The sequence below is a fragment of the Saccoglossus kowalevskii genome, chromosome 13, assembly GCF_978046115.1.
Source record: "Saccoglossus kowalevskii chromosome 13, keSacKowa6.1, whole genome shotgun sequence".
In the NCBI taxonomy this organism is placed as follows: domain Eukaryota; kingdom Metazoa; phylum Hemichordata; class Enteropneusta; family Harrimaniidae; genus Saccoglossus; species Saccoglossus kowalevskii.
Window position 1 is genome coordinate 21,189,628 of NC_140653.1, and position 20,571 is coordinate 21,210,198.

The 20,571-nt window shown below is 35.0% G+C and overlaps 2 protein-coding genes and 1 long non-coding RNA gene across 3 annotated transcripts; all 3 read right to left on the minus strand.

Annotated features, from left to right (window-relative positions):
* Positions 1-1,333: 1,333 nt before the first annotated feature.
* On the minus strand, positions 1,334-5,706 carry LOC102803428 (cytochrome P450 2U1-like). The gene is made up of 6 exons (XM_006812371.3): positions 5,532-5,706; positions 5,004-5,146; positions 4,090-4,593; positions 3,435-3,622; positions 2,979-3,097; positions 1,334-2,843 (listed from the first exon to the last, which is right to left on the minus strand). The coding sequence occupies exons 1-6, from the start codon at positions 5,704-5,706 to the stop codon at positions 2,659-2,661; spliced, it is 1,314 nt and encodes a 437-aa protein (XP_006812434.3). The 3' UTR covers positions 1,334-2,658.
* A 4,122-nt stretch (positions 5,707-9,828) lies between these two features.
* Positions 9,829-13,085, minus strand: LOC146735074 (cytochrome P450 2U1-like). The gene is made up of 6 exons (XM_085507354.1): positions 13,061-13,085; positions 12,525-12,667; positions 11,734-12,237; positions 10,997-11,184; positions 10,260-10,378; positions 9,829-10,130 (listed from the first exon to the last, which is right to left on the minus strand). The coding sequence occupies exons 1-6, from the start codon at positions 13,083-13,085 to the stop codon at positions 9,946-9,948; spliced, it is 1,164 nt and encodes a 387-aa protein (XP_085363480.1). The 3' UTR covers positions 9,829-9,945.
* On the minus strand, positions 13,085-16,455 carry LOC100378407 (uncharacterized). Its single transcript, XR_014931319.1, has 2 exons — positions 16,371-16,455; positions 13,085-13,409 (listed from the first exon to the last, which is right to left on the minus strand). It is a non-coding gene; the product is annotated as an uncharacterized LOC100378407 (long non-coding RNA).
* Between the last annotated feature and the right edge of the window lie 4,116 nt (positions 16,456-20,571).

The window sequence follows — 20,571 nt, forward strand, 5'->3', positions numbered from 1 at the left end:
TGTAGTCGTGTACGGTGGTCTGAAGCAAATCCCTGTGTATTACACTCATGTAGGCGTGTACGGTGGTCTGAAGCAAATCCCTGTGTATTACACTCATGTAGGCGTGTACGGTGGTCTGAAGCAAATCCCTGTGTATTACACTCATGTAGGCGTGTACGGTGGTCTGAAGCAAATCCCTGTGTATTACACTCATGTAGGCGTGTACGGTGGTCTGAAGCAAATCCCTGTGTATTACACTCATGTAGGCGTGTACGGTGGTCTGAAGCAAATCCCTGTGTATTACACTCATGTAGGCGTGTACGGTGGTCTGAAGCAAATCCCTGTGTATTACACTCATGTAGGCGTGTACAGTGGTCTGAAGCAAATCCCTGTGTATTACACTCATGTAGCCGTGTACGGTGGTCTGAAGCAAATCCCTGTGTATTACACTCATGTAGGCGTGTACGGTGGTCTGAAGCAAATCCCTGTGTATTACACTCATGTAGGCGTGTACGGTGGTCTGAAGCAAATCCCTGTGTATTACACTCATGTAGGCGTGTACGGTGGTCTGAAGCAAATCCCCGTGTATTACACTCATGTAGGCGTGTACGGTGGTCTGAAGCAAATCCCCGTGTATTACACTCATGTAGGCGTGTACGGTGGTCTGAAGCAAATCCCTGTGTATTACACTCATGTAGCCGTGTACGGTGGTCTGAAGCAAATCCCTGTGTATTACACTCATGTAGGCGTGTACGGTGGTCTGAAGCAAATCCCTGTGTATTACACTCATGTAGGCGTGTACGGTGGTCTGAAGCAAATCCCTGTGTATTACACTCATGTAGGCGTGTACGGTGGTCTGAAGCAAATCCCTGTGTATTACACTCATGTAGCCGTGTACGGTGGGGTCTGAAGCTTCGTGATATTTCTCAGCAGCTAAACAGAGTGATTCCACATTGTTGGAGGATCAATCGGCGCAGGGTAAATCAGTTAACGGGATATGAACGGAATCTTGAGTGGATTGCAGTTCCGGATACACCGGGATGCAAAAACGTCTAGATGAGTGCTCTAAAATTGCATTCTTTACAGTTTTCTGTCATTTTCAAGGTGGTGATGGTGACTATTTTATGGTACAGTAAACCCTGTCTCAAACATGTAATTTTATACTGTACATACATTCCTCTAAAAAGCTAGCCACTGAGATTTAAAATATAAAAATGATGATGTTTTGACCAATTATGAATCAAATCAATGATTTTGGTATTAAATGATAGCAATCAACAGTGCATAACATTTAAATTATTATGTATTGTAATTAAGTATTTAAGTGGGTTATTAGTATTTATTAAAAAAATACTTTTTTAAAAGATATGTATGTATTTTATTACGTATTGATTGTAGTGAATTATGACATGGGAAATGTAAAAAAACATGGAAATTGGTACATGGATAGATTTTTAAAATCTATTATCAAGTACGTGTTTGGAACAGGTTCGTTAAGATTATATTGTTAATTTTAAATTTACATAATATGCATAATTTATGAATAATTACTGTTGCACATTACACCCTTTATGTATTATTAAACTTCTTTGTGTTTAAGCTATGTAATATTTTCGATATCACATCCCAAAAACCACACCATTTATCGACAACTACTAGTATATTTGTCCATGTAAACCTTTTTGAGGGTGTGACGTCACCGAACAATCATCTCCAATGATGGGTATGCTTCTAAACAAAATTTGCAACAATTGTTTTGAAAACCATTTCATAATATTTATACCTCAAACAATATTCTTGTGTCATTAATTGATAATAATTATTAGCATTCTAATGGAATTAGCGATTATTGATTAAAATGTTTGGCACTTTAGACTAGATTTTGCAATTCTTTTTCAAAAACAGATGAACATACACGATTCCTACCTCTAAACGGTTGAATAGATTGGAAGAGTGACGACTGTGTCGCTTAGAAAACCATTGTGACTCAACTACATAAAATGGCACACTAACAATAGTATATCGCTTCGAATGTTTGTAAACAGAATGAATATACAAAATAAATTATTCTTTATGTTATATAGTCCTGAACAAGCAAGCACAGACAAAACGTAAGTAACACCAGGATGATCGATATGAGAGGGAATTCTTCAATGACAACTGATACAGTACTCGCATCTATAATAAAATGCTTTACGAAAACCAGGGTCGACTGGCGCGTTCAACAAGACGGCATCTTGGTTATTGCTAGTATATTCGCCTATCGAAAACTTATGCACACGAAGTATGTGCTAACAACTCACTCTATTCACAATGGTTTATATGTATATTATTATCATATTAATGCATTAGTTTGTTAAATATATTTATGATTACAATACTGTTGAGAAGAAGTTCATTACCAACACCACTATCATCGGTAAGTCAAGTTAAATGAATCAAAAATATAATATGTGCATGTACACACTAAATGTGAGACGTATTAATAATACTGAACGAACAACCATGGTATATTAGTGGCCGTTAGTCCGAACCAAGACTGATCACTTTTGTAGTCGTCAATAATGTCAAACCTGTATAAAATTTCGACAAGTGCTCTACAGCCTGGCTCATATTCTGATTTTATCAGATCAAGGTTTACTTTGTGTTAACTACGACCTCCCTACGGCCAGTACAATGCTAAGCGGTTCTTAGTCTGATGAAAACCTTGTATGGTGTCGGTATGACGGTAAAGGAAGGAATTCCCTCAGTACTTGGTTCTTTGGTTCCTGGTGGGATGGTAAACTGGAACTGTTGCATCATAGATGAGAAGTATAGAAAGAGTTCATGTTTGGCCAGTTGTTCTCCCATGCACATACGTCTACCTGCGAAAAGATTGTATATGGAATACATTCAGCTTTTATTTATCGTGCTTACTAGAGATTAATCAGTGCTTACTTTTGCAACACATGAACACTTACGTAAACACAATTTTTATTAAATATTATAATGATATTTACCAGCTGAAAAGGGCATAAAACTTTCATGTTTAATCACCGTCCCTGTACTCGCATCATAGAATCTATTTGGATCAAATTTATTTGGTTCCGGCCACAACTTCGGATCATGGTGGAGAGACCTGGAAACGAAGCCCGGCAGTGTTAAAAGAATACATTTTAAGATATATCATTTGAATATATGAAGATAGTAATAACACGAATGTTACGTTTGTAGTATGACAGGAAGACGTCAAACGTCAGTTTAATTAGAATGAATTTGAACATTTTGTGAAACACCTAGTTTTGTAAATGTGTTGAGCTGGCTGTCATTTTCTGATCACTTGGGCATTGGCGTCAACCAGCTTCTTTCATTTTCCACCAATCAGTGCCAAGTATATTGCCAGTTACACGTGGCCCATAGTGAAACTATTTTTTATCAAAATTGTTTTGTGAGTTGTCGACTCAAATACAACTTACCACAGTATTAAAAGGACAACCATTCCTTTAGGAATATTATATCCACACAGGGTACTGTCTGTTAACGCCGAATGTGATAATGTGTATGGTGCAATACAAGCAAATCGCTGTATTTCAAGCAGAGTGGCTTCAGTGTATGGCAGGTGTTTACGATCATCAAGTTTTGGCAGTCTATTCATTCCAACATTCTGAAACAAGATTAGAAATATGAATGTTTCACGTGACCTCAAAACAGCAAGAAACGATCCTCCAGTGCCCTACATTTGCTAAATATCCATTAAATAGACCCCTGTCTCCTAATTTTAGGAAAAATTAATCAAATAGTACATATTTTAACATCTAAGATGTCACACTACATTTTGAAATGTTGTTGTAATAGATGTCAAGCTTGTATGTTATGTATTATATACTATTTTATAAAATATGACACAAGAATGTGAACCAATCAGATTTAACATATGTGGGGAGGGGGTCGGGGTCGTCTTCACTGCTGTGACGTTCAAATACTGTGATAATTCTGTTTACTATTTGTTTTAAAGGGTAAAAAAACTTAATAATTGTTGTTTAAGTGTAGTTCGAGAAAATCAATTACATATATATATTCTGGCTTGCACGATTGGTCATTTGTAAAAAAAATTGAAATGAAAGAACCTACCTCCTTTATTTCATGGAACACCTTTTCTTGGATTGAAGGATGGAGAATCATAAGCAACAAAGCCCAGTTGAGAGTGGTTGCCGTGGTTTCTGTGCCAGCAACAAAAAGATCAACTAAAACTGATTGTAGGTCTTCATCACAAAAGCCGTCACTGTTGTGCCGTTTTTGTGCTTCAGCCAAATACGTATCTATGAAATCGCGGATATTGTCCTCGTTGAATTTTGCATGATGGTCATCTATCTGTTGTCGACAGAATCTATGCAGATTCTTTCCTAGATTAGCGCAGTGATTAATTTCATTTTTGTAAAAAGGTCTTAAAAATGCCATCGCATTTAATCTGAATATCTTTTGAATCATCGCAAACCATTTGTGCATTGTGTCGATCATGTAAATGAATTCTGGATCTGTATATTCGAACCTCTTGCCAAATGTGATGGAACAAATTATGTTTGATACACTTCTGTTTATAATGTCTTTAACTTCTAAAGGGATATCTAACTTCCTCTAATATTAAGAGAAAAACAAACAAAGATAGGGGTTATAATTTCAAACAAACAAACAAACAAACAAATAAAATAAACAAAATAAACAAATAAATAAACAAATAAACAAATAAACAAACAAATAAATAAATAAATAAATAAATAAATAAATAAATAAATAAATAAATAAATAAATAAATAAATAAATAAATAAATAAATAAATAAATAAATAAATAAATAAATAAATAAAAATTATGTATATTGTGGTCAGATATCAACATGGACTAAGCTTTCGTCAGGTACCACCAGTGCCAGGTATGGCTTATTTTGTGGCTAGTTAACTTCAGTTGCTGATGATAACAAGTTTTAACCCAATTGGCTAGGCTTAGTGACTGATAGATAAGGTTTCTTCTTGAAATACTGGCACCCACCTTGAAATGATCTAGCAAAACAGAAATCTCTTCTGTTATTTTACTTTCAAAGCTTGTCTTTCCAAAACCAAGTCCCCGCAGAGTTGTGTGACAGAAACGTCTCCGACGTTGAAATGCATCATCAAAACGGGCGCTCGTAATACCTTAACAAAGATAAAAAATACACAAGTGGTTAATGTAAGTGAAAAAAATATATGGTATAAAACATTCCATAATGAATAAATAATAATCAACGTTGATTGCGTCACAGAGTAAGTCTTGTGAACTGTAAAATCGAAATATCATCCGCAAACGAGTACAATACTGATATTTGTATTCTCCGTTCAATGCGAGATCCCGCGCTTTGCGTGAAATCTAACGTAAAAACAGAACAAACAAAGGCCATAGCGTTGCAGGACGTCAACACATCGCGTGGTATTCGACAAATGTTCACGTTTAATAAAGTGTGCTATACACAATAATGACACAGTAATGATTATCACTGTACTGCTAATGTAATCTTTTGGAATCATTATAGCAAAATATTACCATATGCATGAGGGTTGCTCAGTTGAAAGACCCACAGAGGAGGCCTGTCTGCATAGTCATTTCCTTTCTTCACCAGACATTCTTTTATTGCATCTGATCCAACTACAATAACTCTGCAGTCCGGTCCCATCTTTACACTGTAAACGCTGCCATACTTCTTCGAAAGCTCCCACATGGTTTTATATATATGCTTGCTGAAATATGCGGAACTACCGAGGAGTGGCAATCCCCACGGCCCAGGTGGAAAGTTCTTACACGGTGCTTTGTAATGTCGTATGGTCACCCATGTTATCAGAAGCATTAATATCAATAGTATTAACAGTATAGTACTGAACATCGTTGATATGTTGTCAGGATCACAGAATTAAAAGAATAACTGAAAAAAAAAATATATACCGGTATGTTATCGGAGCTTTGCATATACGTGTAATAAGCTAAAGCGCCATATACGCATTGTTTATGAATGTGTACAACGAGTGTAAAATGCGTCAAGATGAGTATATATTACTGTCTGCACCAGGGAGATTGGCAAGATCTGAATGAAACGATTCGGAGTGAGTAGTCAGTATGCCATCGTCGAAGGAACAACGTCCCCTTTTTTTACGAATCGATGAAATCACTTCTGAGATTTACAGAATAAACAAAATTTAGAAAAATACATAAAAATATACACAGCCTAAAATTGTGTCTACTGCAAACAAATTACACCGAAAACCAGTTTGGCACTACCATTTGCATGAAAAAGTGAGTTCTATGCCGAACAAGCGCGTTAGAAATAAATAGAACACATTGCGGCACGGAGTCACGCCTGCCCTTACTCACGCAAATAAGAATCTATTTTGCGCCTATGTCACTTTCTTTAAACTAGCTGAATAATATAAAGCAACTAAGGACTGAGATTACACATTATTTTAATAGTAAGTGAACACGTTATGCAAAGGTTATAGGTCCAAATAAGAATAACAAACAAACTGCCAAAAATAGTAAGCACAAAAAAATGGTAATATAAGTACAATACATAGTGCCTCATATTATTATGGGATTCTGCCGAAGAATAAGCTATCTGATTAAAATCCGATACAGGTATAGGCTACATTTTTTTTAACTTTTATATTTTTTATTGTTATTTTTGTTTTTTGTGACTATTTTTTTGGTTTTCCTTGCCGTTATTAAGTTTGCTATATATAGTGTCACCTACCGTGATATACATTGCGTTTATTTATTTTTTATGTTTTCGAAATCTATCACTGGCTACGTTCATTTTGTCGTGTCGTTTTGGCTGTAAAATAATTGTTTGTGAATAGTACCCCCCCTACAAAACATAATTACTGTCATCGTCTGTTATGAGCCACCCAATGACGATATTATACAATGCATGAATAATCTCCACTATGCCCTAAATTCAGTCAGGATGCTGGTTGTGGTCAAATATGTCTATTGGCCGACTGTGTCAAGTGAGCGCAGAATGTTTATATTTCTTGTAGCAGGATTCAATATAAATAGTACAGCTTATGTGTGGCTTTTGAATTAGTTACTAGTAAGTTGAACAATTTTGCTACTCGCGAAATGGGAAATATTCTTGTCCTAGTTTAGTGTTAGTGATAGCACTGTAATTCAGAATGAACGAACTCGTATTGTAACGTATATAGCATTTGTTCACTGTGTGTGTAATAACCCCGCTGAACATGATACCTATAGTGAGTAATACACCAATTCACCATCGTAATAATATTATTATTTCATATTCTAAATACGTGTCCGCAAACATTGTTGATACTTATAGAAATTGTACTTGTAGTTTGTTCCCACTGTTTTTAATTGTTATTTGCATAGAAACAAATAATTAGTCACAGGATGATTAAACTGGAACTGCAACAGTGAGGGTACTATGAAATAATCCTGATGTATGGTATCAATCCTGATGTATGGTATCGTTCAAGGAATATTCATTCACATGCCTTTGAATGAATATTCCTTGAACGGCATTAACACATTAAAAATAATATTTCATAGTGAATATTGAAGTTGTTGTTTTGGTGCTATATATTTAATTTTTACTTTTAAAGGACATTCTGGCGCCTGGAACTCTGTTGCAACGATTCTTTGTATAAGTCATTTTTTCTCGAACTTCGTTACTCGCCTGTCGGGCTTTGCTCCTCAAAACAGTGTCCTCCGTACATTGACGCTTGAAAAACGATTTATAAAGCAAGTTGACAAGCTGTGTGCGCGAACATTAAAATAAGAGGTCAGAGTTGGAAGGTCAATGTACTGCTATTATTAGTCAGTATGCATTCAATTGTATTAATCCAATATGACCAGCACTATCATTAGTGTAAACCAGCTGTAACTCAGGTAACAATTTCAAATCGGCAAAATTGAGAGCTGGTTGAGAATGAACTCCAACACACACTGTTGAACATTCGTTCCCGAACGGCATAGCACGTACATGTACGTCTGTCTAGCCTTACAACAGGCTCTCGGAACTATGTTATGTACAAGCTCGTCAGCATACCAAAACACATATATTTAATACAAATTGGCTATACATACCTAATCGTTAAAGTTGAATTGTATTGTCGAATCGCAGGGCAATAGGTAACTGCAGCAGTTATCCTGAGGGTGTGCGTGAATAAACGGACTTTGTCTGTCAAATGCACGTTTGACCTCTTGCTCAGCCACTCTGAATACCACATCGAGGCTGACCCAATTAATCTATATTGCGTCATTACACATTCACTCTAATGCATCTACCCTATTGCAATAATATGTCTTCTTATGACACATTTATTTCATATACACACGTTTCTTAAGGAATGTTCATCATATTGGGGGGGGGGAGGGTCAGAGGGTTCTGATATGGTCCAATAGTTTGAACATCAGAACAATTAAATAAGTGTATTAGAACATGTTGAAAGATATCAATGAACGCTTTATACATTATTATCACACCTTTTTTTATGCTTTTGAGATCTACCAAAAATGAAACAAAAAAACCACGCTCAATATATTGTTTAACGTTCTGCGTAATTTAGTTGTGAAACGTAATCGGGTTATTTATATGACAGAATTGTGGCTGCTGAAATGGCACTGCGAGAATAATTATGCAAATTAGCCGTTCTCTCAAATACAAGTTTTACAGTTAGTCTGGAAAGTTCAAACCTAAATACCCACCAGAGTACTGTTTTGCTTTGTGTGAAACATTTTCAATATATTGGTGTTGCTTTTCTACAAAACAAACGTCTGGGATTGTTGATGATGTGATTTGTTGTAGCAACGTGTAAACAGAATGTTAACGTAATTGAGCATACTCACATATTAAATAATTCTGGCATCATTGCCTGAGAACACAAGGAAATAAAACTAGACGCTCTTTTGGTAAGCAGCACATCATTCTGGGAACTATCACAGTTTAAAAGTCCATCACCAAATAAATAACCAAAACGTAGATAATGCCCGTTTTGAAACAAAAAAACTCATGAATACCATAGCTTTTTAATATATTTAAATCCCCTTTTTATTACAAAAACAGTGTGAAGCCAATATGTCTATATATAAAAACAAGTATTATGGTTATGATCCTCATGAACCTGCATCTATAATTGGAATCGATTTAAATGAACCTGTTGTGTTAATGTTAGATTATATGTAAGTCATAGTATATAAAAACTATTCTTTCACAGATTTAAAATAGCCATTACATGATCATATGATTACTAACTGTTTGACAAACACAGTGTAAATTCGTACATGGTAAACATCCTGAGGTAGATAAGAAATGTTAATGAAATGATATTACAATCCCAAAATACAAAAGTGTCAAAACAGCTGAAAACCCAAAACACCATATTCACGAAAATACAAACAAACAAACATGTTACAATATATGGTACAACCAGTGAATGAAAATTAAATGTAATCAAAAGCATACGGCACATACATTGTGTCAGTTTTTGAAATAAATTGTTCATCCTTATGACACTCGCCATATATTATAATAATCATAATCAAATCGTTCTTGTTTAAATTCTACTTCAGACAGGCGACACTGAAACCCTGTGAGATCACGTTTATTAGTTTGCAAAAGTGAAAAATGTATTTACAGTCTCAATCACTATGGTTTTAGTTATATTTTATGATACTAGTATATCATGATGATATGTAATACACTTCTTTTGTGATTTGTGTCTATATGATTACAAAAACATGATATTTGATATATCGGGTTAATGAATTACAAAAAGAAAGCTCAGCTATCAATCGACCACTATCGCCTGCACGTTTATCATTAACATTTTGAACATTGAAAAAAAACCCAAGGTGACAAGGTGACTTTTGTGTGTGAATAAAATACATTTTTCTGTTGAAATCTATAACTTTACTTTGTTGCTAACTGCATGTATATACGAATACAATACTAAGCAGTTCGTGGTGTGATGACAATCTTGTATGGTGTTGGACTGAGAGTAAATGAGTGTACGCCTTCTGTGCTTGGTTCCTTAGTCCCTGCAGGTATAGCAAACTTGAACTGTTGAACCATAGATGAGAAGTATAAAAAAAGTTCATGTTTGGCCAGTTGTTCGCCCATACACATACGACGCCCTGGGAACAGAAAACGTTTGTTTATTACAATTACTAGTAATGATCTAGTAACGACAACTCAGCAATCATGCAATCAATACTGTACATACTCGTATCTAACCACAGAGAACAAATAATAAAAATACTTACCAGCTGAAAAGGGCATGAAACTGTCATGTTTTTGCACCGTCTCTGTACTCGCATCATAGAATCTATTTGGATCAAACTTATCTGGTTCCGGCCACAACTTTGGATCGTGATGGACAGACCTAAAAATGAAATCCGTCAGTGCTAAAATAATGTATTTCGTACAATATACCTTCGAGCATAATTCTGCATATAAGAGATATACATGTATAATAATTTCAATGTTTAGTATTTAATTGTGAAAAAGTTAAATGGCCGCAGAACGAGTGAGTACTGGGTAAAAGTGGTCAGAATATATTATGGGGCGGAGCTATGTTGCTAAGACGCGCACCACTGTACCATGTATTTCTATGGAGATTGTGCGAGCTGCTGTGAGGCCGGTGAAAACAACTAAAGTCGAGAAAACAGCACAAACTAAAGTTTGACGTAACCCGGAGCAACCAAATTTTGCACATGTAGGTCTTGTTATATTGCTCAAAGTACAGTTTTATGAGAGTTTTCGGCTTTTGTTTTAACTGGAAATGGTTGATAGGCTGTGAAAATGCCCGGATGTTCACCCAAGAGAATAAGGGCATTTGTTAGTGAGCTATGTGTTCGTCTTTTGTACGATGTTTTATGCACACACTAACGCATACATTCCTTCATAAACAGCTATAAAGTGCATGGTGTTTGTTTCTCGTACAGGCAAAGTCAAAATTGTGATATCAGCTTGAGAGGAGAACATTCAAAATACAACTCACCAAAGATTTAAAATGACAATCGTTCCTTTAGGAATATCATACCCACACAGAGTACTATCTTTTAACGCCGAATGAGCTAATGCAAATGGTGCAATACTAGCAAATCGCTGTACTTCTAACAGAGTAGCTTCAGTGTATGGCAGGTGTTTACGATCATCAAGTTTTGGAAGTCTATTTACCCCAATACTCTGAAATGAATTTAGAAAATATTATATTGTCATTAGGCATAAATTGAATATGTTGGTTAATAATCTCGCCTGATTATCGTATATGTATAATTTTGCAAATTTATCCAAAACATAGATGAAATCAAATTACAGAGCGTATAATTTTAAAATACAAGAATAGATACAGATAGAGAACTAAATTATATCCCACAAACTTGTTTCGAATTGGTTAAGTTCACTACAGATCACACATTTTTCTAGTGCACAATTAAATGTCTGAGACTTGACACTACAATTAGAACTTGTATGAAAACCGTGGAGTTATAGATATCCCGGAATTCGCTTTTTTGTCTTGTTGCAAGAGATGTCATACATGCGTTTCATATATTTTAAACTGCTATATGAAGCACTGAAAGAAGCACTGACATGCCAATTCACTAATATAAACGTACAATTGACCAGAATATAATATTAAAATATCCAGCCCAACCCAAAATTATAACCAACCAATGCTAACGCATTTCGAAGGAGACGTCAGGTGGGTCAGGACATTGAAATGAACTACTCTACCTCATGTATTTCATTGAACACCTTTTCTTCGATTGAAGGATGGAGAATCATAAGTAACAAAGCCCAGTTGAGAGTGGTCGCCGTGGTGTCAGTTCCAGCAACAAAAAGATCAACTAAAACAGATTGTAGGTCTTCATCGGAGAAGCCACCGATGCTCTGTTGTGATCGTGCTTCATCCAAGTACGCATCTATGAAATCGCGGATATTGTCTTCGTTGAATGTTGCATGATGGTCATCTATCTGCTGTTGACAGAATCTATGCAAATCCTTTCCAACATTAGCGCAGTGATTAATTTCATTTCGGTAAAATGGTCTTAGGAAGGATATCGCATTTAATCTGAATATCTTCTGAATCAACTCAAACCATTTGTGCATTGTGTCGATCATGTAAATGAATTCTGGATCTGTATATTCGAATCTCTTGCCAAATGTGATGGAACAAATTATGTTTGATACACTCCTGTATATTATGTCTTTAATATCTAAAGGTGTATCCACAATCTCCTGTTATTAAGACAAGCAAACATGAAAGTATCAATATTTGATAGATAAACACATAAATAACCATATATATGAATAAATTAACGTTTGGATTCTTTGGTGCATATCAATGATTTTATAGGTTCCTATGAATTAGGAATCAACGACTGAGCCCCCTAAGATTCCTTGTATAGCGTAAATTAATGACTAAGCTCCCTTATGTTACTGCTAAACAATGACTAAGCTATGATTGTTGTTGCTGGTGAACGACTACTAAGAAATTCTAGTCCCATTGATATTCTGGCACCCACCTTGAAATGGTTCAGCAAAACCGTAATTTCTTCTGTTATTTTACTTTCCATGCTGGTCTTACCGAATCCAAGTCCCCGTAATGTTGTATGATAGAAACGTCTCCGTCGTTGAAATGCCTCTTCAAAGCAAGCATTGGCAATACCTACAATTAAAAAACAAAATATTAGTCAATGGTAACTTGCAATAAGATATTCAATAAACAACAACTCAGTTACCATGCATACAACTTTAATACTTTATGAAGATAACTATTCATACAATCAAAATGTCACTTGCGAATAATTTGAGCAAATATACAGCTTGTGTGTTGAGTGTTTTTTGTGTGGATCAAACAGCAACTCATATTCATCATTAATCACCTAAATGCTCTCTTAGAATTAAGTATAATATGTATAATGTGACCGTCATCACTTTAACTACCTACAACATCATACGTTTCTCTCACTGAATGTTTATAGATGGCGTTTTTGTAAAAAATATAATAACAGCAATATCAATACCAAGTGCACGTGGGTTGCTCAGTTGAAATACCCACAGAGGAGGTCTGTCTGCATAGTCATTTCCTTTTTTCACCAGACATTCTTTTATTGCATCTGATCCAGATACAAGAACTCGGAAGTCGTGTCCAATCTTCAAGCTGTAAACACTGCCATACTGTTTGGATAGCTCCCACATATTTTTATATATGGGCTTACTGAAATATACGAAACTGCCAATGAATGGTATCCCCCACGGTCCGGGTGGAAAATTCTTACAAGGTGGCTGGTAGTGCTGAATAGTCACCCATGTAATCAGAATAACCAATGCCAAGAGTAGCAGTAACACTATTGTATCCAACATGATTGATAAGTATCAGTATAACAACATGAATAGGATATCTGGGTCTGGAAAAAGTGTAGAAAAAACACATCACAATTTTAGTTATATTGAGTGTTATGAGTAAATATATTTTTTGTGTAATTAAAGGCGGTAGTCGTCGCGCCACGCATGCGCGAGATATATGGCTCTCATATAAACAAAGATGGCGACTTTGACTGTTGCGCAGATCAACATAAACAAACTGAGACGTCAAGCTTTAATTAGGTATTTTATTAGGTGTTTAGAAAGTATCAAGGAGTCACGAGCGGTGTTAGTCGCGCCAAGGTCGAATCTCAAACTTGTGATTTCCATTAGAAGAGCGCATTGGATTATGGGAAAATCAATGTTTATCAACACAAATGTCGTACATGCGCACCGCGACGACCACCACCCAATTCGAACTTATTACAACCTTATAAACAATGCAACAGTATATATATTTTGCGCGGGAAAACTAAACTAAACTTAAGGAAGGTAAATTGTTACCAAAATATTCACTAAAACTTGACAACGACAGTTATACGTCTACGTAAAGGACCCTAATGTCAAATATCAAAGTCGAAAATAGATTTTTTTTAAATTAGAAAAAAATTAAAATTGAAGAAATTGGGCTACTAGTTTTTACCAAAATATTCATTAAAAGACAATTAAAAGTATGAACAAATCTGACGGAATTCTACCCAAAGTATCTACATATAAAATATGAAAGTGATCGGACCAACCATCTCCGATAGGAAGCCATTAGAAAAATATTATCATATATATCAGAAACGAGCAATTCTTTGCCCAAGGTACATTTGTAATAACTTAAAGTTGGAAACCATACAGATGGCAGTTTTTAAAAAGTCGAAAATGTAAAGTTGCCGATGGCGATGATGTACGATCAATAATCAGAAATAAGAATGGCTCTGCTCTGGCGATCTTGTCAACAGCAAAGCTAATATAAAAGCAATTAACTATTAAGGTAGCGGGACTATTATTTGCATACTTGTTTTCATCTTCTAGTTGTGACTAAATGACTACAAAGAGACCCGGGAAAGTATATATTTTTAGAATCGCCAGACTTCAAGCTTTTCACAAGTGTATTTTGCATGCCCGTATCTGCATTCTACGACGCGTTACTCAACCAAAGGTGAAAAATTACTTTTTCTGTAAAAAAAAATAATTACGCATTTATGCTGGCGATAAGAAGTATTTTTTTCACTTTTCCTAGTTGTTCAATAGTCTGGTAAATTGAATGTGTCTGGTCAGTTTTATTCAAGCAACGCGTTTTAAAAAATAGTGTGCTGAATTTCAATTACTGTTTTAGTCGCATTGCCTCCAACTCAAACCACAACTCGTTGGTAAATAATCGATGAAATAATTTGTCTGGACACATTCAAGTTCCTCTCACTGTCACCTTAAAGCTGTGAAAATTTGGTGTTAATCCGACGATAATAAGTATACGTTATTTTTTGTTAAAGACCTCGTATTTTGAAAAACATAAACTCCTAGAAAACGTCCATGAAGTAACAGCAAAGATTTTCAAGCTTGTTTATCGGCACAATCAATTTGTTTTCCCATCAAGGTTTGTTTTAACATGTGTAGGGACATCCAAATGTGTAAGGCTATTGGAAATCAAAAAAATAAAGGAATGGGATAGCTATATTTGGATAAATTCGGCATATGAAAACACCAAAATCAATGATTTTTTTCAGTGGCTGTGTGACCTTGTGTCTGACACATTCATATGCAAATTACTAATCTGTGAAACAAATAGGGGCGGAGACAAACCACTCAAATGTTTGGAAACACTAATTGTGTGTCAGATAGCTACTGATAACACATCCTGACATTGCTTTGTCTTGAGTTTATCTTTGAAACTTAAGGCACACAGATTAAACCTGTGTTGTTGATTTTGGAAAACACTACTGAGGCTGCCTTGCTTCCCTTCAGAAAATCTACATTTTAACCAACTTACATGACATTCTATGTTATGTTGACTTTATCACATGAAAGTTTATAGTGCATTTCATCAATTAATAAATAAATGTGAAAATCGTAATTTTCAACACAAATAATAGTCTCGCTACCTTAAGCATGTTCCTCGATTACTACTACATGTACTGTATAAATATCAAAGTTCCTTATAGAATAATATATCATAAATTAAGTTTTAAGATGATCAGACAACGAGGACAGACATTTACATCTCATATACATTTCCCTTCAATCACAATGATAAGGGTAAAATAATTCTAATGATAGTTTCATTACAAATGGCATTAGTAAATTTGTGAATGAATTCTTCATGGTTTACACAATTCAGGTTCCATGTCTTGTACCTGTTCACATTATATTGCGTGTACATGTTGTGCCGATTCTATTCTTTTCTACCAGTATGGTAATTAATCTACCTTTCCTCCGGCTTTATTCTGCACGTAATCGCGGTTACTAAGAAGTATGCAATGTGAATGTCTGACTTGTGTCAAACTTTCACATCCTGCTAAGTAAAAGGTCGGAGTTGAAGGGTCAATACTGCATCTGTCATTGTAGTATTTAATGAGAGTAATAAAAGTAACACCTTCTGGGTTCAAAGTGTATTTGAATATAATATAAAGAAAATTTAAAGAGTCAATGCTGTATCTTTTGTTGTAGTAATTGAATTCGCTCCGAATGCAAAGTGTATGCAAATGTGTTGTGAACATTACGTCATCGCTAGTGAAAGGCCGTAGTTGAAGGGTCAATAGTAATTGATAGGTAGCAATTGTAGCTATCATGTTACAATTAGTCAAATCCCAAAGTCATATACACTCTGCATTGTCTGCAACTATTCCCACGTCATCCAATCTACATATCACTACTATTAGTGTCAACAGTGAAATCAGATAACAACTTTAGTTTAATCGGGGGTCAGTTGAGTATAACCTCCGGCATAAACGTGGAGCTAGGTTTAGAGGAACTCCATGGGCGGGTATAAACGCATTTAACGCAAGTGGACTACACACCTGATTACTTAAGCCGAATCGCGGGGTGTTGTGATCGTCACTTCAACAGTTTCCTTAAGGCGTGCCTCGATATACGTAAAATGGCTGATGGCAATACGTTTGAACTGTCACTTTCTCAACTATTGAACTTATACCAAATCGAGGCTGACCTTGCCTATGCCCTTGGTGCATGCAGCAGAACTAGCCACTGAATAGATTCCCCATTTACACCGCGCGGTACCATGTGAATAACAAAAATGAGTCCATCATTCATTCTGCAACGTTGAAATGGTCGTACCCTCTGGGAAGACACTATGACTGTAATAAATACTAGTACACAGAATATGGAAATACTTTGTGCAATGCCATAGAGTTAATCAAACAAGACTTCAGACACAATTAAGACAAAAGAGAAAAATTTGACTATATAATGCAATCGAGGGATAAAATAATTATATATGCTCTAAATAACTATTTGTTTCAATGTAAAAAATAAAGTATGTGTGAAAGGAATAATTTCACAATCAAAATACTAGTAGTACAGTGTAATGTTGCTATGTTTTATTATACCCTCGGTATATTTTTACTTGAACATTACTAATGTTTAAAATATTTTAACTTCGTTGATGTTTATAACCAAAAAAGAAATGTAATATTTTCTTCACGTTGTCAATAAAGTAGTTCTATTCCATTTCATTCTGTTCTATTCTCTATTCTATTCTACTGACACCATTGCACAACTTTATTCTATTAAAGTAATATTGTTTGATTAAACTCATTCCATGACCTTAATCAAAGAAAGCTTAGAAAGAACTCCCGTGTGCTGAGGGTATTGGAAACACATTAAAAATTAATTCAAAATTACTTAAAAATGTATTTGAGATATTGATGGGAAAGCTGGAAACTAATTATGCAAATCAGGAAATTAATATTAATAGATTTGAGTGTAAAACTAATAAATTCTGCACAATGTAACAGTCCATCTGTGTACCAGGTTTCCTTGAGATAGAATAATTAGTACTTCAGATATCAGTGTGAAAGCTTAAAATTGGTTAGTATGCACAGATTTTAACCCAAAATTAATCAGATCTATGTATCAAGTTTCATTGAAATGTGATGATTAGTACTTGAGATATCAGTGGAAAAGCTGAAAATTAACTAGTTATGCAAAATAGGTGATTAATATGCACAAATATTTACCCCAAAACTAATCAGATCTCTGCATATCCTAGGAAATATATGTACCACATTTCTTTGAAATGTGACGATTAGTACCTTAGATATCAGTGGAAAAGCTGAAAATTAACTGATTATGCAAATTAGTTATTAATATGCACAAATATTTACCCAAAAACAATTGATCTCTGCATAGTCCTTGAGTATGTACCAAGTTTCATTGAAATGTAATGATTACTACTTGAAATGTCAATTAATTATGCAAATTAGGTAATTAATATGTACTTATATTACCCTAAAAACTATCAGGTCTGTGCAGTGTCCTATGACATCCATGTATGACGTTTCATTAAAATGTGATGATTAGTACTTGAGATTTCAGTGGAAAAGCCGAAACTTTATTGATCATTATGCAAATTAGGTAGTTAATATGCACGGATTTATACCCAAAACTAAAAAATCAGTTCAGAGCATATATGTACCAAGTTTCATCAAAATCCAATGAGTTGTTCTTTAGATATCTGTGGAACAGTCATGGAACACCTAAAAATTAGCTAATTATCATGCAAATTACTTAATTAATATGCATGGATTTTTACCAAAACCTAATTAAATCTGCGCATCGACCCAGAGCATCTATGCACCAAGTTTCATCAAAAACCGATGTATGGTTCTTGAGATATCAGTGGAACAGACGGACACACATACACCACACATACAAACTACATGTAACTGCAAAGACTCACATTGTATGATTCACTTGACTCTCCAGTTATTCAAGCCATCAGTGAATCATGGCCCACTCAATTTTCAATTCACACGTATGTACATTGTGAGGATTATGCTACTATGTCGGCACTACTAAGTTCTGAACAGACAAACGTACATAACACTTCAAGGCTTAATTTGGTTGAATTAATTAATAGATTTGTTATATAAACCGCTTCGAAAACTGGGACTTATAAAGTGACATCTGTGCGTGCGTTTGAGCTGATTACATTCAAACTTCACATATACATCATGCATATTGTTATACATATGCACATCAATTTGATCTGATTTAAGGTGGCCGAACGGCGTCCATTTTTGTACTGAAAACCCATCAAAATCAAGCATTTCTAGGCTGTTTAAAGATGGATTTTGTTCAAACTTGGTATATACATTGGGCATTATGGGACCTTGATGCACATCATTTTGTTTTTCAGATCTGTTTCAAAATGGCTGACTAGTGACCATTTTGTTTTAGTGAATGCAGTTCTAGTGCCTTTTTTTCTGGCATTGTTTGACTGATACTTAAAAAAAATTAAATATTCCTTATACATCATCTCATAGATATACAAATAAATCTATCCCACAATCAGAATCAAAATAGCTGAATGGTGGCCATTTTGTGCTAAAAATCATCAAAAATCAAGCACATCTGGCATTCTAGAACCGGATGTTGATCATTTAGACATTATAGGTCCTTGATGCACGTCATTTTGTTTTACAGATCGGATTCAAAATGGCTGACTGGTGGCCATTTTGTTTTAATGAATGCAGTTCTAGTGCCATTATCGCTGACATGCTTTGACTGATTAAGTTAAAATTTTAAATATTCATTATATATCATCTCATACATATAGTTATATTGGTTTGCCGATCTGATTCAAAATGTCTAAAGGGTGGCCATTTTTGTGCTAAAAAATTATCACAAAATGACTGACTGCAGACGACTTGGGTGTGAATCGGGGTGTCGTACTTAGCAGAGCAGCCGCTTCGCTGTGACCTATTGAAAGTAAGCTTCCAAGACCCATTTCTGGCATTCAAGAACCGGATCTCGGTAGTTTATAGATGGATTTCGTTCAAACTTTGTACCTACATTAGACATGCGTCCCTGGTGCACATCACTTTGTTTTTCAGATTGTATTCAAAATTGCTGACTGGTGGCCATTTTGTTTTAACGAATGCGGCTCTAGAGCCATATCTCTGACATGCTTGACATGAAGTACCATTCCAATTTGGACACTCCATACATGTTCAAAAACAAATCATCCCGCAACAGATGCATGTGAGTGGATCTGGTCAACAGTATTCTTCACTTTTGACTTCAGAACTTCAAAGGTATTTTTGGGCAATTTTAGGACAGCATACTTTTGTGACTTTATTAGCTCATGTCAGGGAAAAACAGAACTGCAGATAAAGGTCTTTGAACAAATTTCTTGACATAGGGCTCAATTGGATGGTATGGTATGACTGAATGGAGCAAATATAAAAGGGCCATGGTGCTTTCTACACAAATCTTATTATTATTTTTCAAGCACAGTATTTGTGTACATTTGTGCAAGATTTACTTTGACCTAAAAAAAACAAAAACAATGACGTTTATGGTCAGTTTGCATACCACCATAAAAATAATTTAATACCATTGAAGGACGCTCTACCTCCCATTGTTGGTGTTGCAAGTTTGAACTCTTTGGCCAACTTATTCAATATCTGAGAAAGATCTCTATTGATTTATTTTTGGCAAATAGAAGATGTTGCCACTGACTAAAAGTTGTTTTCGTAACCATAGTGCAAAATCTGGTCTAACCCCAAAACAAGAATGTATTGGTAGTTTACAAGTCAGGCGAGATGTTCAATTATAATATGGTGTTTACAAAATATGTAATACAATGTGGGTTTCCAAGTTTGTGAGATTTACTTTCAATAGTGGTTTACAATCCCCATATGAATACAACTGTAATAGTTTAAATATATACATAATATATAAACAGCAGAAGAATGGCTCATATGACCAAAAGTGGTATAACTTGTATTAAAAGTGACATCATTTCCACTTACAAATATTGACAATGGATAGTGAGCTTCAGAAATGAATGACCAATAATACCATTATAGGTAACTAAGGTCTATGCGGCAAATATGTACATATAATGATACTGATAAAGTTACACATTCATTGAGCTTTATTGGGGCTATTATGTGAACCCATTGATGGTCTAAATTTGCACACATTACAGGGGACCACATTACCAATGTTTTGATGTGCTGAAAAGCATTTAAC